The 19,658-nt window shown below is 32.4% G+C and overlaps 3 protein-coding genes across 14 annotated transcripts; 1 reads left to right on the plus strand and 2 right to left on the minus strand.

Annotated features, from left to right (window-relative positions):
• Nucleotides 1-978: 978 nt before the first annotated feature.
• Nucleotides 979-4,485, plus strand: LOC124430699 (ribonuclease Z, mitochondrial). Its single transcript, XM_046977650.1, has 6 exons — nucleotides 979-1,396; nucleotides 1,487-2,231; nucleotides 2,342-2,679; nucleotides 2,775-3,173; nucleotides 3,297-3,646; nucleotides 3,725-4,485. The coding sequence occupies exons 1-6, from the start codon at nucleotides 1,250-1,252 to the stop codon at nucleotides 4,128-4,130; spliced, it is 2,385 nt and encodes a 794-aa protein (XP_046833606.1). The 5' UTR covers nucleotides 979-1,249; the 3' UTR covers nucleotides 4,131-4,485.
• LOC124430700 (protein singed) lies at nucleotides 4,239-12,070 on the minus strand. Of its 10 annotated transcripts, none has more exons than XM_046977654.1 (8): nucleotides 11,938-12,070; nucleotides 8,192-8,365; nucleotides 7,754-7,997; nucleotides 7,540-7,673; nucleotides 7,157-7,455; nucleotides 6,922-7,082; nucleotides 6,369-6,836; nucleotides 4,239-6,216 (listed from the first exon to the last, which is right to left on the minus strand). In XM_046977654.1, exons 2-8 carry the CDS (start codon nucleotides 8,252-8,254, stop codon nucleotides 6,011-6,013), a joined length of 1,575 nt encoding a protein of 524 aa, XP_046833610.1. In that variant the 5' UTR covers nucleotides 8,255-8,365; nucleotides 11,938-12,070; the 3' UTR covers nucleotides 4,239-6,010. The 10 variants fall into 10 exon arrangements, with proteins under 10 accessions (XP_046833610.1, XP_046833616.1, XP_046833609.1 ...); XM_046977660.1 differs by having other exon boundaries at nucleotides 8,192-8,264; nucleotides 11,728-12,031; XM_046977653.1 differs by having other exon boundaries at nucleotides 11,728-12,030.
• Nucleotides 12,071-16,184: 4,114 nt separating this feature from the next.
• Nucleotides 16,185-19,515, minus strand: LOC124430705 (rho GDP-dissociation inhibitor 2). Of its 3 annotated transcripts, none has more exons than XM_046977667.1 (5): nucleotides 19,356-19,515; nucleotides 18,616-18,801; nucleotides 18,311-18,535; nucleotides 18,204-18,212; nucleotides 16,185-18,111 (listed from the first exon to the last, which is right to left on the minus strand). In XM_046977667.1, the coding sequence occupies exons 2-5, from the start codon at nucleotides 18,797-18,799 to the stop codon at nucleotides 17,912-17,914; spliced, it is 618 nt and encodes a 205-aa protein (XP_046833623.1). In that variant the 5' UTR covers nucleotides 18,800-18,801; nucleotides 19,356-19,515; the 3' UTR covers nucleotides 16,185-17,911. The 3 variants fall into 3 exon arrangements, with proteins under 3 accessions (XP_046833623.1, XP_046833624.1, XP_046833625.1); XM_046977668.1 differs by lacking the exon at nucleotides 19,356-19,515 and adding an exon at nucleotides 19,008-19,158; XM_046977669.1 differs by lacking the exon at nucleotides 18,204-18,212.
• Between the last annotated feature and the right edge of the window lie 143 nt (nucleotides 19,516-19,658).

Below are 19,658 nucleotides of genomic sequence, written 5' to 3' on the forward strand. Positions count from 1 at the left end.
AATTTTAATTTTTACATCGATTTATCATTTTCGCCTAGATCGATCAATGCATCTGTGGGAAATGTTAGAAGTGAAAAAAATGAGTATCAATCATCATTCAAAGTTTTACCAAATGTCACTTCGTGGAAAGAGTTAAAAAAGAAATGGTATGACGAAAAAACAATTACTATAGATGACGAAGATAGTACTAATAACGAGAACACTGAAAGCACAGAAATAGAGATAGTAAAGGAACATATTCCTCCTCTCATTGGTTCAAATAATGTATCGAGTTTTACAGAAATTTATAACAAGCTTAGGATAATAAAAAATGCATCAGAAAAAATAGTTAGAAGAAAAAGAAGCGAATTGAAAATATCGTATAATGTTTACTCAAATACTCAGCATTATAGAAAAGCCAATCCAGGCGAACCACTTTATCGGCTGGTTGTCATAAGGTATTTATTTCAAAATTAATTACATACGTATTACTATATGTAACAGGCACATCATTATCATTTATTTTAGACAAAAAGAATGTCCATTTTTCCAACCAGTAGAATTAAATCGTTTGCAACAAGATGCTAAGGGTACGGCGATAATGTTTGCCGTTGTATCAATGTCGATTTCATATATTCAATCAGGTATTATTTCAATACCACCCCTATCGTAATATTTAATTAAGATATGCTATATTTATATAATGTTAACGATATATAGTAAATTTCAATAAATAAAAAAGATCATTTTCGCATAATTTCTTCAAAAGGTTATGATTATGAAGTTTGTTTTTAATATTTATACCTTTCTCTCATAAGGTGTTGTCACGTACGAAAAATAATATGGCGGATTGTTAATTCCTACCTTATCGATCTGCCTTAAAAATGATGGGTTAAAACCGTTTAAATATATATATATAACAGAAAGAAAACGAAGGAAAAGCTAATTAATAACAACATTTAATTTACTATTTTAGAATTGATATCTTTATAGAACTAACATTTCTATACAATTGTTTATTATTGATCACTTTTCTCTTTATGTTATTTATCTGTATTTATGGATATAACTTAGAAACCGATACGCGTATGTGAGAATTTAGCTTAAGATTGCCTTGAAATTTCATGGAAATATTATAGATGGAGCATTGTTGAATTCATGGAAGCATTGTTGAATTCGTAGGAGCATTGTTGAATTGAAATCTTAGGTTATACCAGATTAGATGCATTAAAACAGCATAAAGTGTTTGGAATAAATAATAAATAAATCAATGATATTTCTAAAAAAAATAACGAAAGATGTTATAACCAAATATCTTTCACGTTTTTATAATACACAAGGACGTAACAAGAAAAAAATTAATACAATTAATCGCGGCATGTCATCCATTAATTCTTCAGCGAATGTGCGCTTGCAGGTCCATTGATCATTATTAATTTTGTTCATAATTGTAATTATTGTTTTATTTTATTTTATTTTGACAAACATTATTGTACAATCTTTGCAGGTTTTAGGCGCTGGATCTGGGCCAGGATGCACTTCTTTAATTTTAATTACGGATCATAAAAGATATTTGTTTAATTGCGGAGAAGGGGTACAAAGATTATTTGCTGAATACAAAATTAAATTGAGCAAAATAGAACATATATTTATTACATCAGCGATCTGGAAAAACATGGGTGGATTGCCAGGAGTAGTATTAACAGTAGCACATTTGAATGAAGAAACTTTATGTCATAATTTTTTCAAAGTTACTTCTCCTGTAGGAACTAAACGAATGTTACAAATTTTGAAGGAATCTAACATCGTGAAAAATTTAACGGTTATCGTTGATGAACTTACTAAGGATGATGCAATTAAAGAGTATAATGATAATTTGATGACGGTTTCATGCGTTCTGATATATCCAAATGTGGACAATAAATATGAACATATATCTGAAACGATAACGGATAATGACACAGATGACACAGATACTTCTCATATTAATAAAAAAAGAAAAAATAATGAAAGTAGAAGTGAGAAAAGAATCAGATCGTCAGAAAAAGATATTGTACCTGTGCTATCCTATATTTGTAAATTAAACGACAAGCTAGGTTCTTTATGTATAGACAAATGTCTTGCAAAAGGCTTAAAACCTGGTCCTATATTAGGATTACTTAAAAATGGTAAAGATGTCACTTTAGATGATGGGACTGTTGTAAAACACGAGGAAGTATGTCTTCCAAAGCAAAAGGGCCCAGTATTTTTAGGTAATCATAACTTTTTATTTTATTTATATCTAAAATATGTTATTATATATTTAATATAATTTAAAATAATTTAATATACTATTATTGTTAAATAACCATTTTGATTATAGTTGTCGAGTGTCCAAGTGAAGAATATCTAGAATCATTTGTAAATCAAACTGCTTTTGAGAAGTATCAAGAACAAGCCTCTAATGATGATAAGCCATATTGTATAATACATTTTACACCACAGAAGATAATTGATAATACAAAATATAAAGAATGGATGAATAAGTTCGATTCAAATACTTATCATTTAATAATAAATGAAAACAACACTTGCTTGGGTAGCCAGGCAGTATTCAAACAACAATATATGTTGAATGCATTGCATCCTAAAATATTTCCTTCTTTGCAGTCGAATTGTTTTCAAAATAAATTAAATGTAGAGTGCCAGAATGCAAATACAGTAAGTAATAGAGTTTAAAAACGATAACGTTTCAACGAACGATCATTCCTACAAACAACGGTAATCAAATTATTTTTCCAATATGTTGTTCATAGGAAAAAGAAAATACTCCAGGAATATATTATGCTAAATCATTGCAAACTATTGAATTGAGACCTACGCAGAAATTCGATAGCAACAGTAAGATTTTAATTGATCAAGAAGCTTACATCAATGAGTTAAACGAAATAAAAGATTTTCCTAAAATCCTGGCGGAACTTCATTCTAATATTGATAAACAAACAAAAACAGTGCTTGCTGTGGAAGAATATCCTAAATTTGTCATGTTAGGTACTGGATCTAGTATACCTAGTAAAGTTAGAAATACAAGTGCTATTCTTGTGAGAACAGATGAAGATACTAGTATATTATTAGATTGTAGCGAAGGAACATTGTCTCAAATGGGACGTGTTTATGGTACAACTAAATTAAATGATATCCTGGCTTCGATTAAGGTATTTACTTTATATTTCTTAGTTTTTATTAATAATCAAAATAATCATTTTTTTAACAAGACTCATATCTAATTAGATCTTTTTAATTATTCATATGACATTGAATTTGAAAACTTTTTTTAGGCTGTCTATATTTCTCATATGCATGCGGATCATCATTTAGGTTTGGTAGGGGTATTACTAGCAAAAGCCAAGCTCACAAAAGATCCCTCTTTTTTATTAATACCGGACACTCTTGGATCATGGCTAAATTATTGTTACGAATATTATAAACCCATTAAGGATTATATTACGTTAATATCAAATCATGATTTGTTGGACTTTAAACCTAATACAATAGAGATATCATCCCTTAAAAAGGACCTATCTAACAAATTGAATGTTAAGGAAATTAATACTACCATAGTAAGGCATTGCAATTTGTCTTATGGAATTAGTTTGGTCTTTAAAAATAATAAAAAGGTTGTCTACAGGTAATAAGAACATTTTAAAACATATTTGGTTTCAATATTAATAACATGTTTATAACGTTTATTCATTATACGTTCTAGTGGTGATACCATGCCTTGTAATAGCTTGATACAACTAGGAATGAATTGTGATTTACTTATTCATGAAGCAACTTTGCAGGATGAATTATCAAAAGAAGCAATATTTAAAAAACATTCGACCATGTCCGAAGCTATCCAAATGGGCGAGAGAATGAAATCACATTTTACTTTATTAACACATTTTAGTCAAAGGCATACGAAATTACCCATCATTCCTGAAAATACCAATCTTGATCTAAGCAAAGTCGGTATAGCATATGATTATATGCACTTTAATTTTTCACAACTAAAATTTCTACCTCTTTTATATCCTTGCCTAAAGACTATATTTCATAATTATATGATACTAACGGAAGAACGTATGATAAAAAAATTACAAGGTAAAATAAAATATCAAAACGAGTAAAATAAAATATCATCGTACATGATGAAATATTTTTCTAAATTTTTCTTATTGAATATGCTTCATTTGCCATTATTATTATTATTATTATTATTATTATTATTATTATTATTATTATTATTATTATTATTATTAATACTTTTGGTATTAGTGTAGTTTCTTGAATACTTTTTAATTTGAAGAATATGTTTCCTTATAAGTAAGAACAAGCTTTGTAATGTAAAATGAAGTTTATAGTTTTCATGTTGTAATCTTTAAACATGTATCATTCCTTCGTCACGTACTTCAAAACCTATTTTCCATATTGACGCTTACGAGATAGACAATTTACAAAGAATTAAAATATATAATATATTCATTTATTGTATATATTAAATAGTTCTCCCATCTAATGAGTTTTCTAACAAATCAAGGGAAAAATGATAATAGGGCTTTCTTTCATAGAAAAAATATTTTCAGTCAATATAAAATTGTTTATTACATTCTTGTTAATAATCCTTAATAAAATTATTAATTGTTTATGGGATTTTAGTTTAAAGTATCGATAGTTGTTTACAGTATTTAAAAAAGAAAAAAAAATTAAAATTAAAAAGAAACAAATCTGCACATTTGTAAAAATTTTACACAATGAATAGCAAAAATAGACACAATTTTTATATTGCGCAATGCATAGACAATTAAAAATACATGATTATACAATATTCGTCCTTAATAGGTTTAAATTGATGACCAATGACAATAAGTAAGTCCTACGTATTACATTTTAGTATATCATCATTTTTTCCTCAAGTGTATTCATCAAATTTGATTTCATGGTATTGCTATAAGATATAGATATTATACTTGTTAACTTTAATAAGGGATTCAAAAAGTAGTATCTTTTTTATGAAAGCTACACAAATTTGTGCGCAAGTAATAAATTGTTAGATAAAATTATAGATTTATAATCTTTAGCACTTGGAGGAATAATTCTCATATTATAAGATGAAACGCTATAAATTTTTATATAAATATTGAATTACTTATGGTCAATTTCAATAATAATTTTGAACTTATACAATACTAAATAGATTAATCCTTAGTTTGAGTTTAAAGATATGCGAGTAAAAAGAAATTATTGGTCTATTTTTTGTGAGAACTGACAATTTCTTAAAAATAATAAGTATTATAAATGTAAAATGTGTTATATAAAATGCATCACATTTTAGCGTCACAAACAAATATTTAATATCTTCAGTTTGAAATTGTTATGTTAGCTTACTTAAAATGGGATATAATTTAGTATTCTTATATATATGCTTTTGGTAGAGAACAGTAATGGAACAAAGACTGGCCTATGACCAATTTATGAACGTTCATACTGTTATACTTCCCTTAATTTAAATTATGGATAATCTATATGCATATATGCTATTAAAAATGGAAAGCTGTATTAAAGATATCTTATAAATGACCCACAAAGAACATCCTCACTTTTAATACACGACTTTATCAAATATCAAATATGTATTGTCAATGTGCGTTGACGCAATTGAAATTATTTACTTTAGTGAAGCTTATTACGCGATAAATTGATTGTATAGTTTATATAAAATGAAGCATTGCGTATAAAAAAGCTCATAATAATGATTGGCTCATAATAATTCACAGTTAGTATAGCTGTCAGTCTTTGATTTATGCAAATTTACGATATCTTTTTTTGTAGCCCCATGAAGATAGTTTACCATCGATATGTCGTAAATTCGTTTTACGGTGAGGTTTACAAAACTGTTCTTGGTTAAGTACATAGTAGGAACAAAGTTTTTGTTCTTACGTTCCCATGTAAAAAATACGATGAGATATAATCACACCTGATGGATTATGTTTCTCCAAAACCAGCCACATTAAAATTCCCATTTTGTGGCAGAATCATAATCTGTTTCTCCTAAACGTAAAACACCGTTTTTACCTGCGGTAAGATATCGACCATCAGTAGATTTAATGCAAAGACGAGATGGTTCGCGCATTTCTAAGTAAAAGCCATCGGATGGTACATCAGAATCCACAGTTACTCCCTCACTATCTGCATGCCAATATTTTCCATTTTGTCCTGCATAAAAAAAAAGAAAAAAAAAAAAAAGAAATATGTTATATTAAATCATCGAATTTTAGGAAACAAAATATTCGAATATAAATAAACTAACTCAAGAATGAATTATAATTATTTTAAATATAATAAAGATAAAATCAAAATACGCTTACCTTTAAATCTAACAATATCACGTTCACATCGTTCGACCCGAATTGTCTCATAACTGGCTTTATTGCACTCAAGCTTGGGGCTAGTTGTACTTTTAGGACCCACAAAGCCTTGCTCACAACGAAGTACTAAAACTGGTCTATTTATCAAATAGAAATAATATTTACAAGCATCTGAATCACTTCCATTTGTAAGTTCAGCATTTGCATAAAGATGGCCAGAACGTTTGGTAGCTACGAATTTGCCATTGTTAGCACGCAATGCTACTGTGCCATCCTCTTGCCAAACAAGATCAAAAAGAGCATTTGAAGATTTTTTGTGATCAGCAGCTTGAATGCCACCACCGGCTTCCAAACTCCAATAACGATCCTGCATGGTACGTACGTACCATCGTTTTGTGACACGATCAAATTCTAGTTGGAATGTTTCATGACCAGAAATCTCATCTTGATTTGCAGTTACATCGACCCCTGAAATATTCAGAGATAGATAATATTAGATATATAGTAAATATATCTAAGTGTTGTTGTTCTTGAATAATTAAAACGAATGTACCTTGCTTTACAGAAACATATCGCTGATTCAGAGCAGCAACAAAGGAAGCCTGTGGAAGAGACTCTTCCAAAGAAAAGAGTTCGTCGCGCGTTACAGTTGTAGATCTAGACTTTAATACAGCCTTGCTTCCAATTGGTGCCAAGTATGCACCATTGATATCTCTGTAGTTATTAATATTGGATTAAAATATCACTAAATCCATATGGAAAAATATTTCTAAATTTATTGTACAAACCTGAGAGCAAGTAGCCCTGCATGAAATTCTGCCGCAAAGAGACAATCTCTAGTGCAACTATCTAACAATTTACCATCTCGTGCAAGATATTTATTATTGCAAGTATGAAGGGCATAATGTCCACCTTCTGATTTGACATGATCTCCATGATCATCATCATGATCTGCCATAGCTGCAGGACGAAATTCCAAAGTAAATAAAGTATCTTCGCCCCATGGTACTGGTGCATCGACATGAATTTCATCTTGCGCTGCACTTAAATGAGCAAAACGTTTTCTTCCAGCCGATCTAAGATTTACCTACAGTAAAATATGAAAGAGGAAAATAAAGAAAAATGTTTGTATAGAAAAAAAAAAAGAAAAACAAAGAAAAAAAAACCATACCTGTGGTCTGGCAGCAAGGTGTACAAGCCAGTATTCTGGCTCACCAGGAGCTTTAGCTGTACATTTCAACTCATCTTGACTAGACCCTAGAAAATAACCTCTCTGGATATTCTTTAGAGCCCAACGTCCGCTTCCTACAATTAATAAATATTCAAAGGATCTTGGTAAGAAGTACACATTATAGATTATCTTGCAAGAAATTAAATTAATTAACCATCAGAGGCCATCTGTATTTGAAAAGCACAGCCAGGATCATTAACATCTTCTGTTTCGCAAGTCACATTTCCAAACTGATCCACGGCTAAATACCGATCCAGATGAGAACGAAGAAATACTTGTTGATCGCTTCCTTCGAGAGTCCACAATTGTTTTTTTTTCAAACTTGATCCATTGGCATTGATTTTGAAACCAAAAGTTTCAGCCGTAAGGTACTTGTATTTTCCATTAATCAATCCAACCTAAAAAATATATTAATAAAATTAAAGATTTACTGGTCTATCGAACAAAAATTTATCACATAAAAATTGGGAAGATATATATATATATATATATATATAAAGAGAGAGAGAGAGAGAGAGAGAGAGAGAGACAAAGAAAGAATCCTTGAATATAAAAATAAGTGGAGTATAAGAAGATAAAGTATAATGCCTACCGTCCATCCAGATTTTTCAACGCCATTTTCGGGTCCCATATTCTCTGAACCGTTGCTCTGCATTGTTTTTAGCCTAAGCAAAAGTTAAAATGATTCGTTTGTTTGTTTTCCTCTAAGATTCTCCCTTTCACAAAATTGATATGCCTCCAAGCTGTTTTCTATACGAGATAAATTCTAAAAAGAACAAATTCTATTATTAACACTAAATATAATATTATTATAAATTGTAGTACTGATACATAGGTCGTACATATTTAATTTCATAAAAACTCTTTCTAGAAATTTTATTTAATTACTTCGTCACTCTCCAAGAAAATAATTGTTTAAATCAATGCATACAATTTTACTTATGGAATATAAAAAAGAAGAAAAATAGACGATCTTGGTAACGAATGCGTTCTATCTCACAATGAGATGCTTCCTTTATCAAGGTCATTTGAGCAAATCTTGCGTTCGCACATCCCGTTTGAAATTGCGTGATATTAAAGAGATAAGAAATTCATGCAATGAGTTTATACATTGAGCGTATCGAGGATACATCGCATATGTATAAATTTCTCGTTAATTATGTATTTAGTCAGTTTCATATAATTCATTCAAGAATGATATAATTGAGCGAACGATTCCTTAATTATCCGAATTCTAAAATAGCCATTACGCAAGGATTAGCAAGGCATATAATTTTCTAAAAGAGGCATATAAGTTTCTAAAAGAAGTTTTAGCGAAAACGGGACTTTATAGCGAGGTGAGTGAACTGGACGCAAAATGAAGTATCCTGTGCGACCACCTGTGTACTCTAGTTTCTCGTCTGTTATGACTACGTAGTTAAACCCTACATACAAGAACCAGTCTTTCCGGCAGTAAATTCTAGAAAAATAAAGTACACGGAGTATATGTACCGCAAGAGGGAAAATAACGTATGCCAATTTGGTATATTTGCCATATAAAAGAACATTTTCATATAAATGAAAAAAGAATGAAAAGAATATATCGAATCTGACGACTAAATTATACGCTTATGTGTTGCATTACGTGCAGCCCCAACACATAGCTCTCTCAACACGCTTGGTCGCATAAGAATTCGCAATTGACGACAAGCAATAGAAAAAAAGAAAGACAGAAAAGACCAGAAAAAATAAAAAGAAAGAAAAAAGGTAAACAATAGGACGAAACTCGAATAATGCTCAACGTTCTAGCGCAAAAGGAAACAAGGAAGGATCCCCGCCCTATCCCTTCCTTGTATATAGCAGGGCGTACAGCCAGCAGGTATTGATCCCAGCCATTCGACAGGACTATATTCCAATTCGTTCATCAATAGCTTCAATATCATATCAAATTCATATTCATATCAAATCGTTCATATTAAGACGTTAGATTGAAAATCTTTAGGAACTTTCCAACGAATCTAAAGAGTGAAAGAATAAAAAAGAGAAAAAAAAGCACCGTTTGGTGCCGTTTAGTTAATTCGATTCGATTCGATTCGAATTGTAATGTCATTATGATTATTGCGGTTCCCTGAGCTTCAACGGTCATTAACCGATTTCAACGTGCCGTTCTACGCGTTACCGTTGATCAAGAGTAGGTTAACGTACGTATCTTACATTATGGCCGCGTTAAATAACATTTCCTCCTTCGACAGACGTGTTTATACGTGAATACATACGCGCATAAGTATGTTTGGAGCAATGATGCGCAAAGAGGAATCATCGAACGGTAGTTTCTCCGATTTACCATTTACTGTTAATCTTTGAACGTATGCGTATTCGTGCTTGCGTACTGCTCCGTTCTCTCAATTAAACCAACAGAATCGAAGGATCAAGATTCATCGAGACATTCGTACATTGACAATTCGCTGACCGTTCATTCTATTCGATTCAATTTAAATCTTAGTTATTAATATGATCCTCGATGTTTCCGTCGAACTATAACGATATATGAAAACTAGACGACAAGATCTCTTACAATAAATTAAATCGTAAATTTTACGAAATAAAATTTAGATTCTTTTCGTTAAGGTAGAATTTTTAATAGCGCGATAAATATTCTCAAGAGCTATGAGAACATGTATCATTAATTATGTAACGTTTCTTAAAACTACAAGCTATTAGTTATAACGTCAAAAGCCGGTTCTCTCGTTTCAAGCAAGGATATTATATTCCGTTGGAAAGCGGAAATGAGAAAACCGCGACACGCGTTCATTGGGATGTTAAAGAAGACGCGTGTTCGTGTCAATGTTGAATTGTTGATTTAGGAAGTATGTACTCAAAAATCTAAAAAGCAAACAGTGTCAGGTTTATAACAAGTTCATAATAATGATAACTTGGCAATATTTTGTAAATATTGTTAGCGATAGCGGTTTTGTTTTTTCGTGGAACGACTGCTCTCTCTCTCTCTCTCTCTCTCTCTCTCTCTCTCTCTCTCTCTCTCTCTCTCGGTTTGCACATAACTTTGATTTTTTCGCAATCACGACGATACGGCCGAATATATAATGCACGGTGGCGATAAAAAACCGCACAAGTCACTCAGAAAAGACCATAACATGCTTCGTCAACATAATTATTATGGTTACCGTGACAAGTAACGTGCAGCACTTTGCATTATGATTGTCCCCTTTCGATTTTTCTTTCTTCTCCATTAAGGCTTATCGAGTAATAACAAGCTACACGCTACTTATAGTTTTTGTTTTCGATTTTAAACACTTTACCAATCAAGATTGCATCTAATTAAATAATAACAATACTACATAAATTAGATTCAACGTTCATTCTAAATAATAAACACAAGTACTAAACGCGCTTATATTGTCGATAAATATACTTGAAGATTATAGCGATAAATATTTATGTATAACAACGCAAATATTCTTAAGATCTTCTTAATGATAGACAATGTGTGAGAAGAATAGACAACGCACGAAGGTAGACAAAAAAAAGAGAGAGAGACAGAGCGATGAGAGGTAAGCAGGAGGAAGGCAGGAAGGCAGGAACTTCCGCCGGTAGTTGGAAGAACGTTTCGACCGGCCGGCTGGCCAGCCAGCCGGCCCCACCCAGGCCCCAAGATTCAAGGAGGCGAGAAATGAGTCACTGAGAGCGGCTGCACCGAAGTCACGACCCCCGATCGTCCTCGAAATATAAAACACCCCTCGCGTCATCCCTCCTGCAAAGCTCGCTATGGCAATATCAGCTAAATATAGAGTGCAATGGATGTCTTGGTTAAACGCCAAGTGCCAAGACCTTCGATCTTCGTGCATGCACGACCGCATGTCTGTCTCTTCTTCGAAAGACCGACCCTGACCTCGAAACGTTCGACGAACTCTCGATGCGTCGTCTCTCCTCTACTACCTAACCGTTCGTCTATAATCGTCTTTGAAATAAAGAGAGAAGGAAGAAGAGAAGGAGAAGAACCTCCAGCGTCTACCATAAGCAAGCAAAGATGGTCGTGCGTCCTTTAAACTTGTAGATTGGTAAAAGGACGACGTTTGTAACGTCAAAGAGTTATTTCGCTCTTTAGATATCACTTTGTTCTTCGCTACTCACCGCTCTTCTCTCTCTCTCTCTCTCTCTCTCTCTCTCTCTCTCTTCCTCTCTCTCTTACTCTTTCGTGGTATGTTCTTTCGAGAAGATGTATGTACTTAAGATTTTAAGAGAGGATGTACGCGCTTGAAATAGTGAGAGGAAGAGAGAATAGAAAAGGAGAGAAAAAGAGACAGACAGAAAGAAAGCCGACTTGGTAAGTATGTTTCGTACTCGACGAGAGAAAAAGGTACTCGTGAGAAAGAGAAAGAACACAACGACAATGACACACGCGACTCGACGCTCGTCGCGCTACTGAGGGCCGACGACCGGCCGACGAGCGTCGGTCCCGTACGACAGGATACTCGGCTATCGCCGTGAGCGCGTAGGGTGGGGGAGGCTTCGCTTGGTTCGAGCGAGGGGTTCGTTCGTTTTGCCTTGAGAGAGAGAGAGAGAGAGAGAGAGAGAGAGAGCCAAGGGTGCGCGCGCGGAGGAGGCGCGCGTACGTACAGTCGAGAATGCATCCGACTATCCTCTTTCTTTCTCTCTCTCTCTCTCTCTCTCTCTCTCTCTCTCTCTCTCTTTCTGTCTATCTCTCTTGCTCAGTTTGAAGCTGGTGAACTATGAAGCTGCGTTGGATCTACGATCACGCGCGATTTTCACGAAGCTCTCTCCTCCTGACGGTGTGCTCCCTCCACCGCCGAAAGCTCCAGTACGGATCGATACGAACGCGAGCTGTCTCGTTACACCTACCCGTTATTAGTGGACCCGTAGTCCCTTGCTTTTTTCTTTCTACGAGAAGATTTAAGATCTTGCAACGATAATGTTATTATAAGCTCGCGCGTGATCGATGAACGATGAACCAGGAAATTTGATACACGTCGACGACCGCCGATGACTTTCTTCCCTCCAAGAGAAATCGTTATTAAACGTTATCTCATCATTTCCATGGCTATTTGCGGTTCGCGGATAATGTCGATCTAAAATCAAAGTGATATTTTTATAATAAACGAGTATTATTCACCTTTCGATAATAGAGTCTTACTAAATAATAAAAGTTATAAATATGAACGAACATGAGGAATGTAGATGCTATGTCGTGCCCAATTAAGACATGATCGCTAATTAGACTAAATAACTTAATAGTTTAATTTGATTTTGCTCGGGAAGCGTAAAAGTTTTCGAGCGTGTCTAATGAGCACCATCTGTTCGTCTCGTAGGAAACAGTGCGTTTTCGAAATTTGCACGAATTTATTTTGTCCGTGATTTAGTTGAAACAATTTACAGTTACCTTTTTCTCTCTGACTGCACAGCAGATCGCATGATTATTCGACGTGATTCTTGATTGTTTCCGTTTGCTTCTCTTGCCTGTGACTTTTTTATTTTTATCTATTTACATTAATCACGGTAGAACAACGGTAGATTCGTTGAAATGATAGAACGAATCATGTATATCGAAGGAGATTTCTAAAGCTAGTCGGAGACGATGAATTTCGTGTCGTCTACATTGTCTCCTCTTTACTAGGTAGACGAAAGGTTACTCTTTGAGAACTCGGAATCATTTTACATTTGTATTCACAGGAAATGCTCGAGTTTCTATGAGCTCTGCAAATGTAACAACGGTGCTCATATCGCGAATTATCCAGTATTCCTGAAAAATAAGTCCAATGTATTATGCCATTATTATATGATTCATTTTCTTCTTTATATAAATTTTCTTTAAGAATTGCATATTACAGATTAAACGTGTAAACAAATTGTATTGTACTTTTCTGAATATCCAATCGTTTATAAAGTTTATTGTATCGAGAGCAAGATAAATCGTTAACCATATTTTCGCCGCAACGATGACGGACGAATTGATAAAACGAATTGTCTTTTATGTTCTCGTTGATAGACGTTGCCAGATATGAACTCGCATACTCGTCGTGTTTAGTTAAGCATTTTCTGAGAAATAAGTAGAATGAATTGAAACGAGAATTTCATTTCGTTCTAACCATTTTTCTTCCGTATGTATATTGTATGTAAGTGTATACTGGTTTAAATAGAAATGCCTCTTTCCATATGCGGGAATCTCTTTGTTCTTCGCATTATGTCCAATTTGAACGATAAACCGCGTGGATATTATATCATAATCTTTTTTCTCAGAGGAAAGGCACGCTTCGGAAAATTTCCAATCAACCGTGGAACCTTCGAAAGAGTCTGCTCGCTTAGAAATATGCTCAACCGATGCATCGATCGTACTTTTATCTTCCATAAAATGTTTCACGTTCGAGCCTATTTTAAACGAGCAATATTAATAATTTACCATTACATAGGATTACATAACTCTTCTAACGTCGATCCTATTGAAGGATACTTCAATTTTTTTTCTTCGATCGGAGCATCGAATGCATAAGAAAAAGTAAAGAGAAAAAAACAAAAAAAAAAAAAAAGACAAAAAAGATAAAAAAGAAAATACGATCATAAACTTAATTCATTTAGCAATAATCATAAAAGTGATAAAACTTGGTACGATATCTCGTTATGACTGTATTGTATCGTTTGAGGTAAAAGCTTAAAACAAAAAAAAGGCATATAAAGACAACAGAACTTTGTTACTTAAATTCTGTAAATTGATACTACAAATTCAAAGTTAGAAAGTTAAGAGTTACAAACTTCGTCAAGTAGTCTAACCTCTTTTCAAATTATCGCGCGTATCAGTCGATTGTTCCTCGGTGATAATCGGATTACTACTCCTTAACGTTTCCTCGATCCTCGAAATATCTTGCGATATTAATTTCGTTGTGTCTCCGGTTTCCTCATTTTCCTTCTCCTGAACTTCTTCAGGAAAGATTTAAAACTTGCCTTTCTCTTAATTCTAGGAAATTTATGATTATGAAAATATTACCTTCTCGATTGTTATCATCTAAAGTGAAACCCTCCTTCAATGTTTCATTCTTTGATATTCTCCGATTAATTCCATTAATCGTGACATCACTGTCTTTTTGATCATCACTTATTTTTGCAAGAGATGTAGCTTCCGCAGATTCATCTCGCAAAATCGGCAAAGATAATCGACCGTTTCTAGAAAGCATTTTTATATTCGTTACGATTCTAGTTTCGGTCACGTGACCGTTCTCTTTTTGATTAACGTATTCCTCGTTTGTTTCTCGTGATTCTATATATCGACTTCGAATATTAAATTGTAAATCTTGAGGTCTAAAATCCTGCAAAAGATCTACTCTTTCTTTACTCGCGCTAAATTCATTGTAATTGCTTTCGAGGCTCAACGATTTTGAATTCGAATTGATTCGATGTAGCGTATCGACCGTTACATTAGAATTTATGCTATCGTTTCCTTGTACACAAGTACATCTCTTTAATTTACGAAATGCCAAATTTTGAAGGCACACTTGAATCTTTCTAGGAAATTGTTCTTTCGATTTTACTCTTTCCTCCATATTTTTTATTTTTTATTTTTTGTAAAAAAGAATCGAAAATTTTACAATTTTTGAATATCAATCGTCATGTGTGATCAATTGATACAATGAAATAGGAAAGAGATATTCTTACCAAAATATATGATACTAATAATTAATTAGACTTTTATGAAGGCACGTCTTGAATTAGGATTACCACAAGACATATGATTTTCAAACTGAGATCGGAGGACGGATCCTGCAATATAGTGACTTTCTCCATGATTGGAAAATATCGAACGGTAGATTGTAATCGATAGTGGGATGTCGAAACAAAAACGATTTTTCACCGATAGTTTTCAAGTACTACGAAATTTAAATCATTTTGCGTCTCATAAATTTTCACATAGATTTTTTTTGAATTAATGTTGGCATCAATCCATTGTTATCTTATCAAAGCAATTAGCGAAAATGAACAGATCGTTTCTTTTGTTTTGTATGCTCATTATTTTCTTTAGAGTTGCACATTCTTTTGAAAATTGTGAAGAATGATGCTTCAGTAAATTTCACTCGCATCAACGAGGCGATTCTGTTAGAAACGGAACATTTTAAATTGTATTCTATATTTGCAACGGACGTACATTCTAACAGCTTACGGGCTCGTCTAAGAATAGGTGACTATAGGAGATTCGAGCGGAGTAGACCATGACCGTGACCGTGATCGTGATCGTGACCGTGACCAAGCTGTCCGTCTACATAGTCGGTGCCATCCAATTTTTAGATTATTAAAGATTTCATGAGATTTTGTATTCTCGATCGATGATCCTTCAGCAAATATACTTTATTTTCGCGACGACGACAAATTTCAGTCTCTAACGTTTTACAATACTAAAAGTATAAACAAAAAAAAATAATACAAGAGATGTACGCATTTATAATATTTTTAGCGATTAAATGAAGCGGATAAATGAAGATTACTAGCGGAAAGAATTATAAAAACATTATTTTGGTTTGAGTCTAAGGATAGCTGTTAGGTCGAGCTAGTTTGAAAAGATGTCTGGAAGAAAAAGGTATAAAATGTATATTTAATATACAGCAACTATATTAACGATTACAATATATACTGCACCGCGTAATACAAATAAATACACATAATACACATGAGAGACAATAAGCTACTCGACTCTGCGCTCATAATTTTCAAATCTTGCGACATATCGTAACATAGTACGAATTAGAAAATTATTTTAATACGGCAGAAAATAATAGTGTGCAAATAGATCGTACGATGGCATTTTTACATGGAAAATATATTATTGAAATAATATTTAACAAGATATTCGATATAACAGGGGTTTCTTTTCAATCACATTATTTCTGGAAACGCCTTTTAGATTTTGAACGTCCATAACTTTGTATCTATTGCAGCATTGGCTACTATGATTTTGTTTTGAGGTATAAAAGGTCTATTCTACATTGTTGATAATTATGTTACATAGATTACGGATAATCTTAGCATATACAAAGACATTATTTAAAATGCTTCACAGTCTGTACTGAATGATCCATTGGATATAGTCATTTTTACAATTACTAATGTCTGTAATGTGCGCTTTCCCTTGAGATGTCAACATTCTAGTATTCTTTCGTATAAACAAACGACATATAAATGAATCACCAAAAAGCAACTCCGATTTAGCTGGCTTATATTAAAGATTATAGTTTTCCATGGAAGCTCACAAACAGAAGATTTATAATTCCAATACGTTCCAGTACATTTTATCATATTTAACTATGATGCACTCATGATTTATAATTTTTATAAATATACACATACTTCAATCAGATAATTATCTTTCAAATGATCACTCAGACACAGAGCTATATAATCTCTTTGATAAACCAAGTTCACTAATATCGAGTTTATGTATGTATGTATGTATGTATGTATGTATGTATATGTATGTATGTATGTATGTATGTATATGTATGTATGTATGTATGCATATGTATGTATGTATGTATATGTATGTATATATGTATGTATATATATGTATGTATGTATGTATGTATATATATATATGTATGTATGTATATATGTATGTCTCATCATACTTCATATAATGCCAGATTTCTTTTTCTTTTTTTTTTCATCTCAAGTGTAATTTTAACCAGAGATACCTCATAAATTACGGAAATAAATTTGGGAAAGCTTTACAATAGTAAAAGTATAAGTCCCATTTTTATGTAATGTTATATCCAACTGTTAAATCCAAATATTAAGTATGTGTACACATTAACGCCCTAAAGATCGTGCTATCCAAAATCCTTACAATATTGTTTTTATCTCTCCTTTATTTTCAATAGATAAATATCACCGGATCATTGTTGCATGTTATTTAAATTATTCATTCACAAATTGTATAATACTTTCCATTTTTAAATACTTTTGTGTTTGACAATTGTAGATTCATTTTAATCTACAATGCGGTATATTTTTCTACTGACCATTCATCACAAACACAATGATATCTACTTTGTGAATCAAACATTTGTGAATAGCTGATTACAATGGGAAGTGAATGCTAAATAAATACCAATATATGTTACTCTTTTCTCATTACTTAGTATGTATAATTAATTCTTATAGTACCATCAACTCAAGATCATTCGTAACTCATCAAAGTATATCTACGATGGTACCCATTATTCTTATATTTATAACTGCGAATGATTGTAAAGTTAAAAAAACATTCTCTCGTATCTTTTCCCTTTTTTTCTTTTTTCAGTGGAATGACAGGATAGATTTATTCCTTCCAATCTTTCTTAATTTCAAAAGACCATTCCCATTTCAGATGTTCGTGTTTATCATCGTCAGTGAATAAAGAACTAACACTGTACGAACCTCGTGCCATAACTCCTGCAGGTGCATCTTCGGCAGGAGTGGTATAGGATTGTATTTCAGTTTTTGGAGGATATGATCCAACCATGTGTGTCATTTTATCCACTGTAATAAAAAAGAAAAAAAGAAGTAGTAGAAGAACATATGTAATATAATAAAATATAACTTCATATAAACAGCCTTCCAACTTTTTTTACCTGTAACTCCTATCAGTGAAAGCACATACAAACGAATAATATTAATATTATTATGTACAAATAATATATATCTTTTTTATAATTTGACAAAGCAATAAAGAACATACCTGGTACACCTAGGCGATAAGTTTTCTGCACATACTTCAATCCATGTACAATTTCACGCTGTACAATAAAATCAATTCTAATTCTGTAACTAACACCTTCTTTGATAACAAAAGTTTGTTTCTTTAATTGCGATAAGTCACCAGATAAATCCAATTCCATATCAGGACGGTCTGCTACGCAAAGTGCTAATTTCTTAACTATTACTTTTCTAGGATCGTTGGGATCTATGAAAATATATTGTAAATTTAAATATGCATCTCTAAGATATATTATTCTTAAAGTACGTATACATATAAGTACATACCAACAATTACTCCACCAGCTTTGGCCTCCCCTAACAACGTTTCTTTATATTTTCTCAAACTTTCGTCTTCCTTATCTGCCTCTAAAATTTGTTCAATCGTTTTTTCCGGAGGAGGTTTGTAATTCGACTCAACTTCCAATTCATCCTCCACAGCGTCCACATGATCGGTTGTGGCATCAGACATTGCTAACATTATAATACAATATATTTATCAGAATATAAAATTCTTAATTTTCTAAAGCTTCATGCTAATAATATCTTCGTTAAATTTATATAAATGACTACTCATTAAAAAAAGAGTTACTATAAAAAGATCTTTGAATTTAAGTAATCTATATAAGTTATATGTAAATGTATGTGTACATGCATATGTAATCAAAAAACACACATACATAGACGAAATATATATCATGGAATCACCGAATATTTTTAGAATCCTTAAATTCGATCTTAACGAACTAAAAAAGAAAATACGTATATCGTTCGGCTTTTCATATGTTGATGATGATCGTACCAATAATAATGATTAAAATGATAAAAGTCGAATGACTGTATAATAAAATAACAAACGACCTGAAATATATAAAAGAAATATACAAATAGAAAATGAAAATAATGATAAAGAAAAAAAATGCAGATCAACTGTTTTGCTCGATTGATAAGCGTATACTCTATGGCAATATAATTCTCCTGGAGAAAAGTATATCCAATCTCCTAAATTCGAACACTTACACACTTACCGAATAATTTGATTTTTTAACAAATGAAAAGCACTATGGGTTGATTTGTTTCCACAAAAAAAGGCTATTTCGTATTAGCCACGAATATTAATCTTATTTGTTCTGCCCCTCTTCTCGCGAGCTTTGGGCTTTGGCAAGCGGAAGATGCGAACAACATGGCGGCAACAGGAGGGCGGGTACTTCCTGTTGTCTTTTAGAAAGAGGTTATGTTTCTGTTTCAAGAGTATTAAGTTTAACGGAATTTAATAAGAATTTTATATGGATTTACTTGTAAATAAAATCTAGTTTAAGTATAATATAGAA

Source organism: Vespa crabro, chromosome 19 (genome assembly GCF_910589235.1).
Source record: "Vespa crabro chromosome 19, iyVesCrab1.2, whole genome shotgun sequence".
NCBI classification, from domain to species: domain Eukaryota; kingdom Metazoa; phylum Arthropoda; class Insecta; order Hymenoptera; family Vespidae; genus Vespa; species Vespa crabro.

Coding starts and splice junctions, on each gene's coding strand:
- LOC124430700 (XM_046977652.1), bottom strand. CDS start 10,789: ATGCAAAGTGCTGCACGTTACTTGTCACG. Junction 8,265..10,760: donor GCTGCACGTTACTTGTCACG/GTAACCATAATA, acceptor ACTTTTGCTTAG/GCTAAAAACAATGCAGAGCA. Junction 7,083..7,156: donor GCAGGGCTACTTGCTCTCAG/GTTTGTACAATA, acceptor TAATAACTACAG/AGATATCAATGGTGCATACT.
- LOC124430705 (XM_046977667.1), bottom strand. CDS start 18,799: ATGTCTGATGCCACAACCGATCATGTGGACGCTGTGGAGGATGAATTG. Junction 18,536..18,615: donor AGCTGGTGGAGTAATTGTTG/GTATGTACTTAT, acceptor ATATTTTCATAG/ATCCCAACGATCCTAGAAAA.
- LOC124430699 (XM_046977650.1), top strand. CDS start 1,250: ATGATATTTCTAAAAAAAATAACGAAAGATGTTATAACCAAATATCTT. Junction 1,397..1,486: donor CAGCGAATGTGCGCTTGCAG/GTCCATTGATCA, acceptor CAATCTTTGCAG/GTTTTAGGCGCTGGATCTGG. Junction 2,232..2,341: donor AAAGGGCCCAGTATTTTTAG/GTAATCATAACT, acceptor TTTTGATTATAG/TTGTCGAGTGTCCAAGTGAA.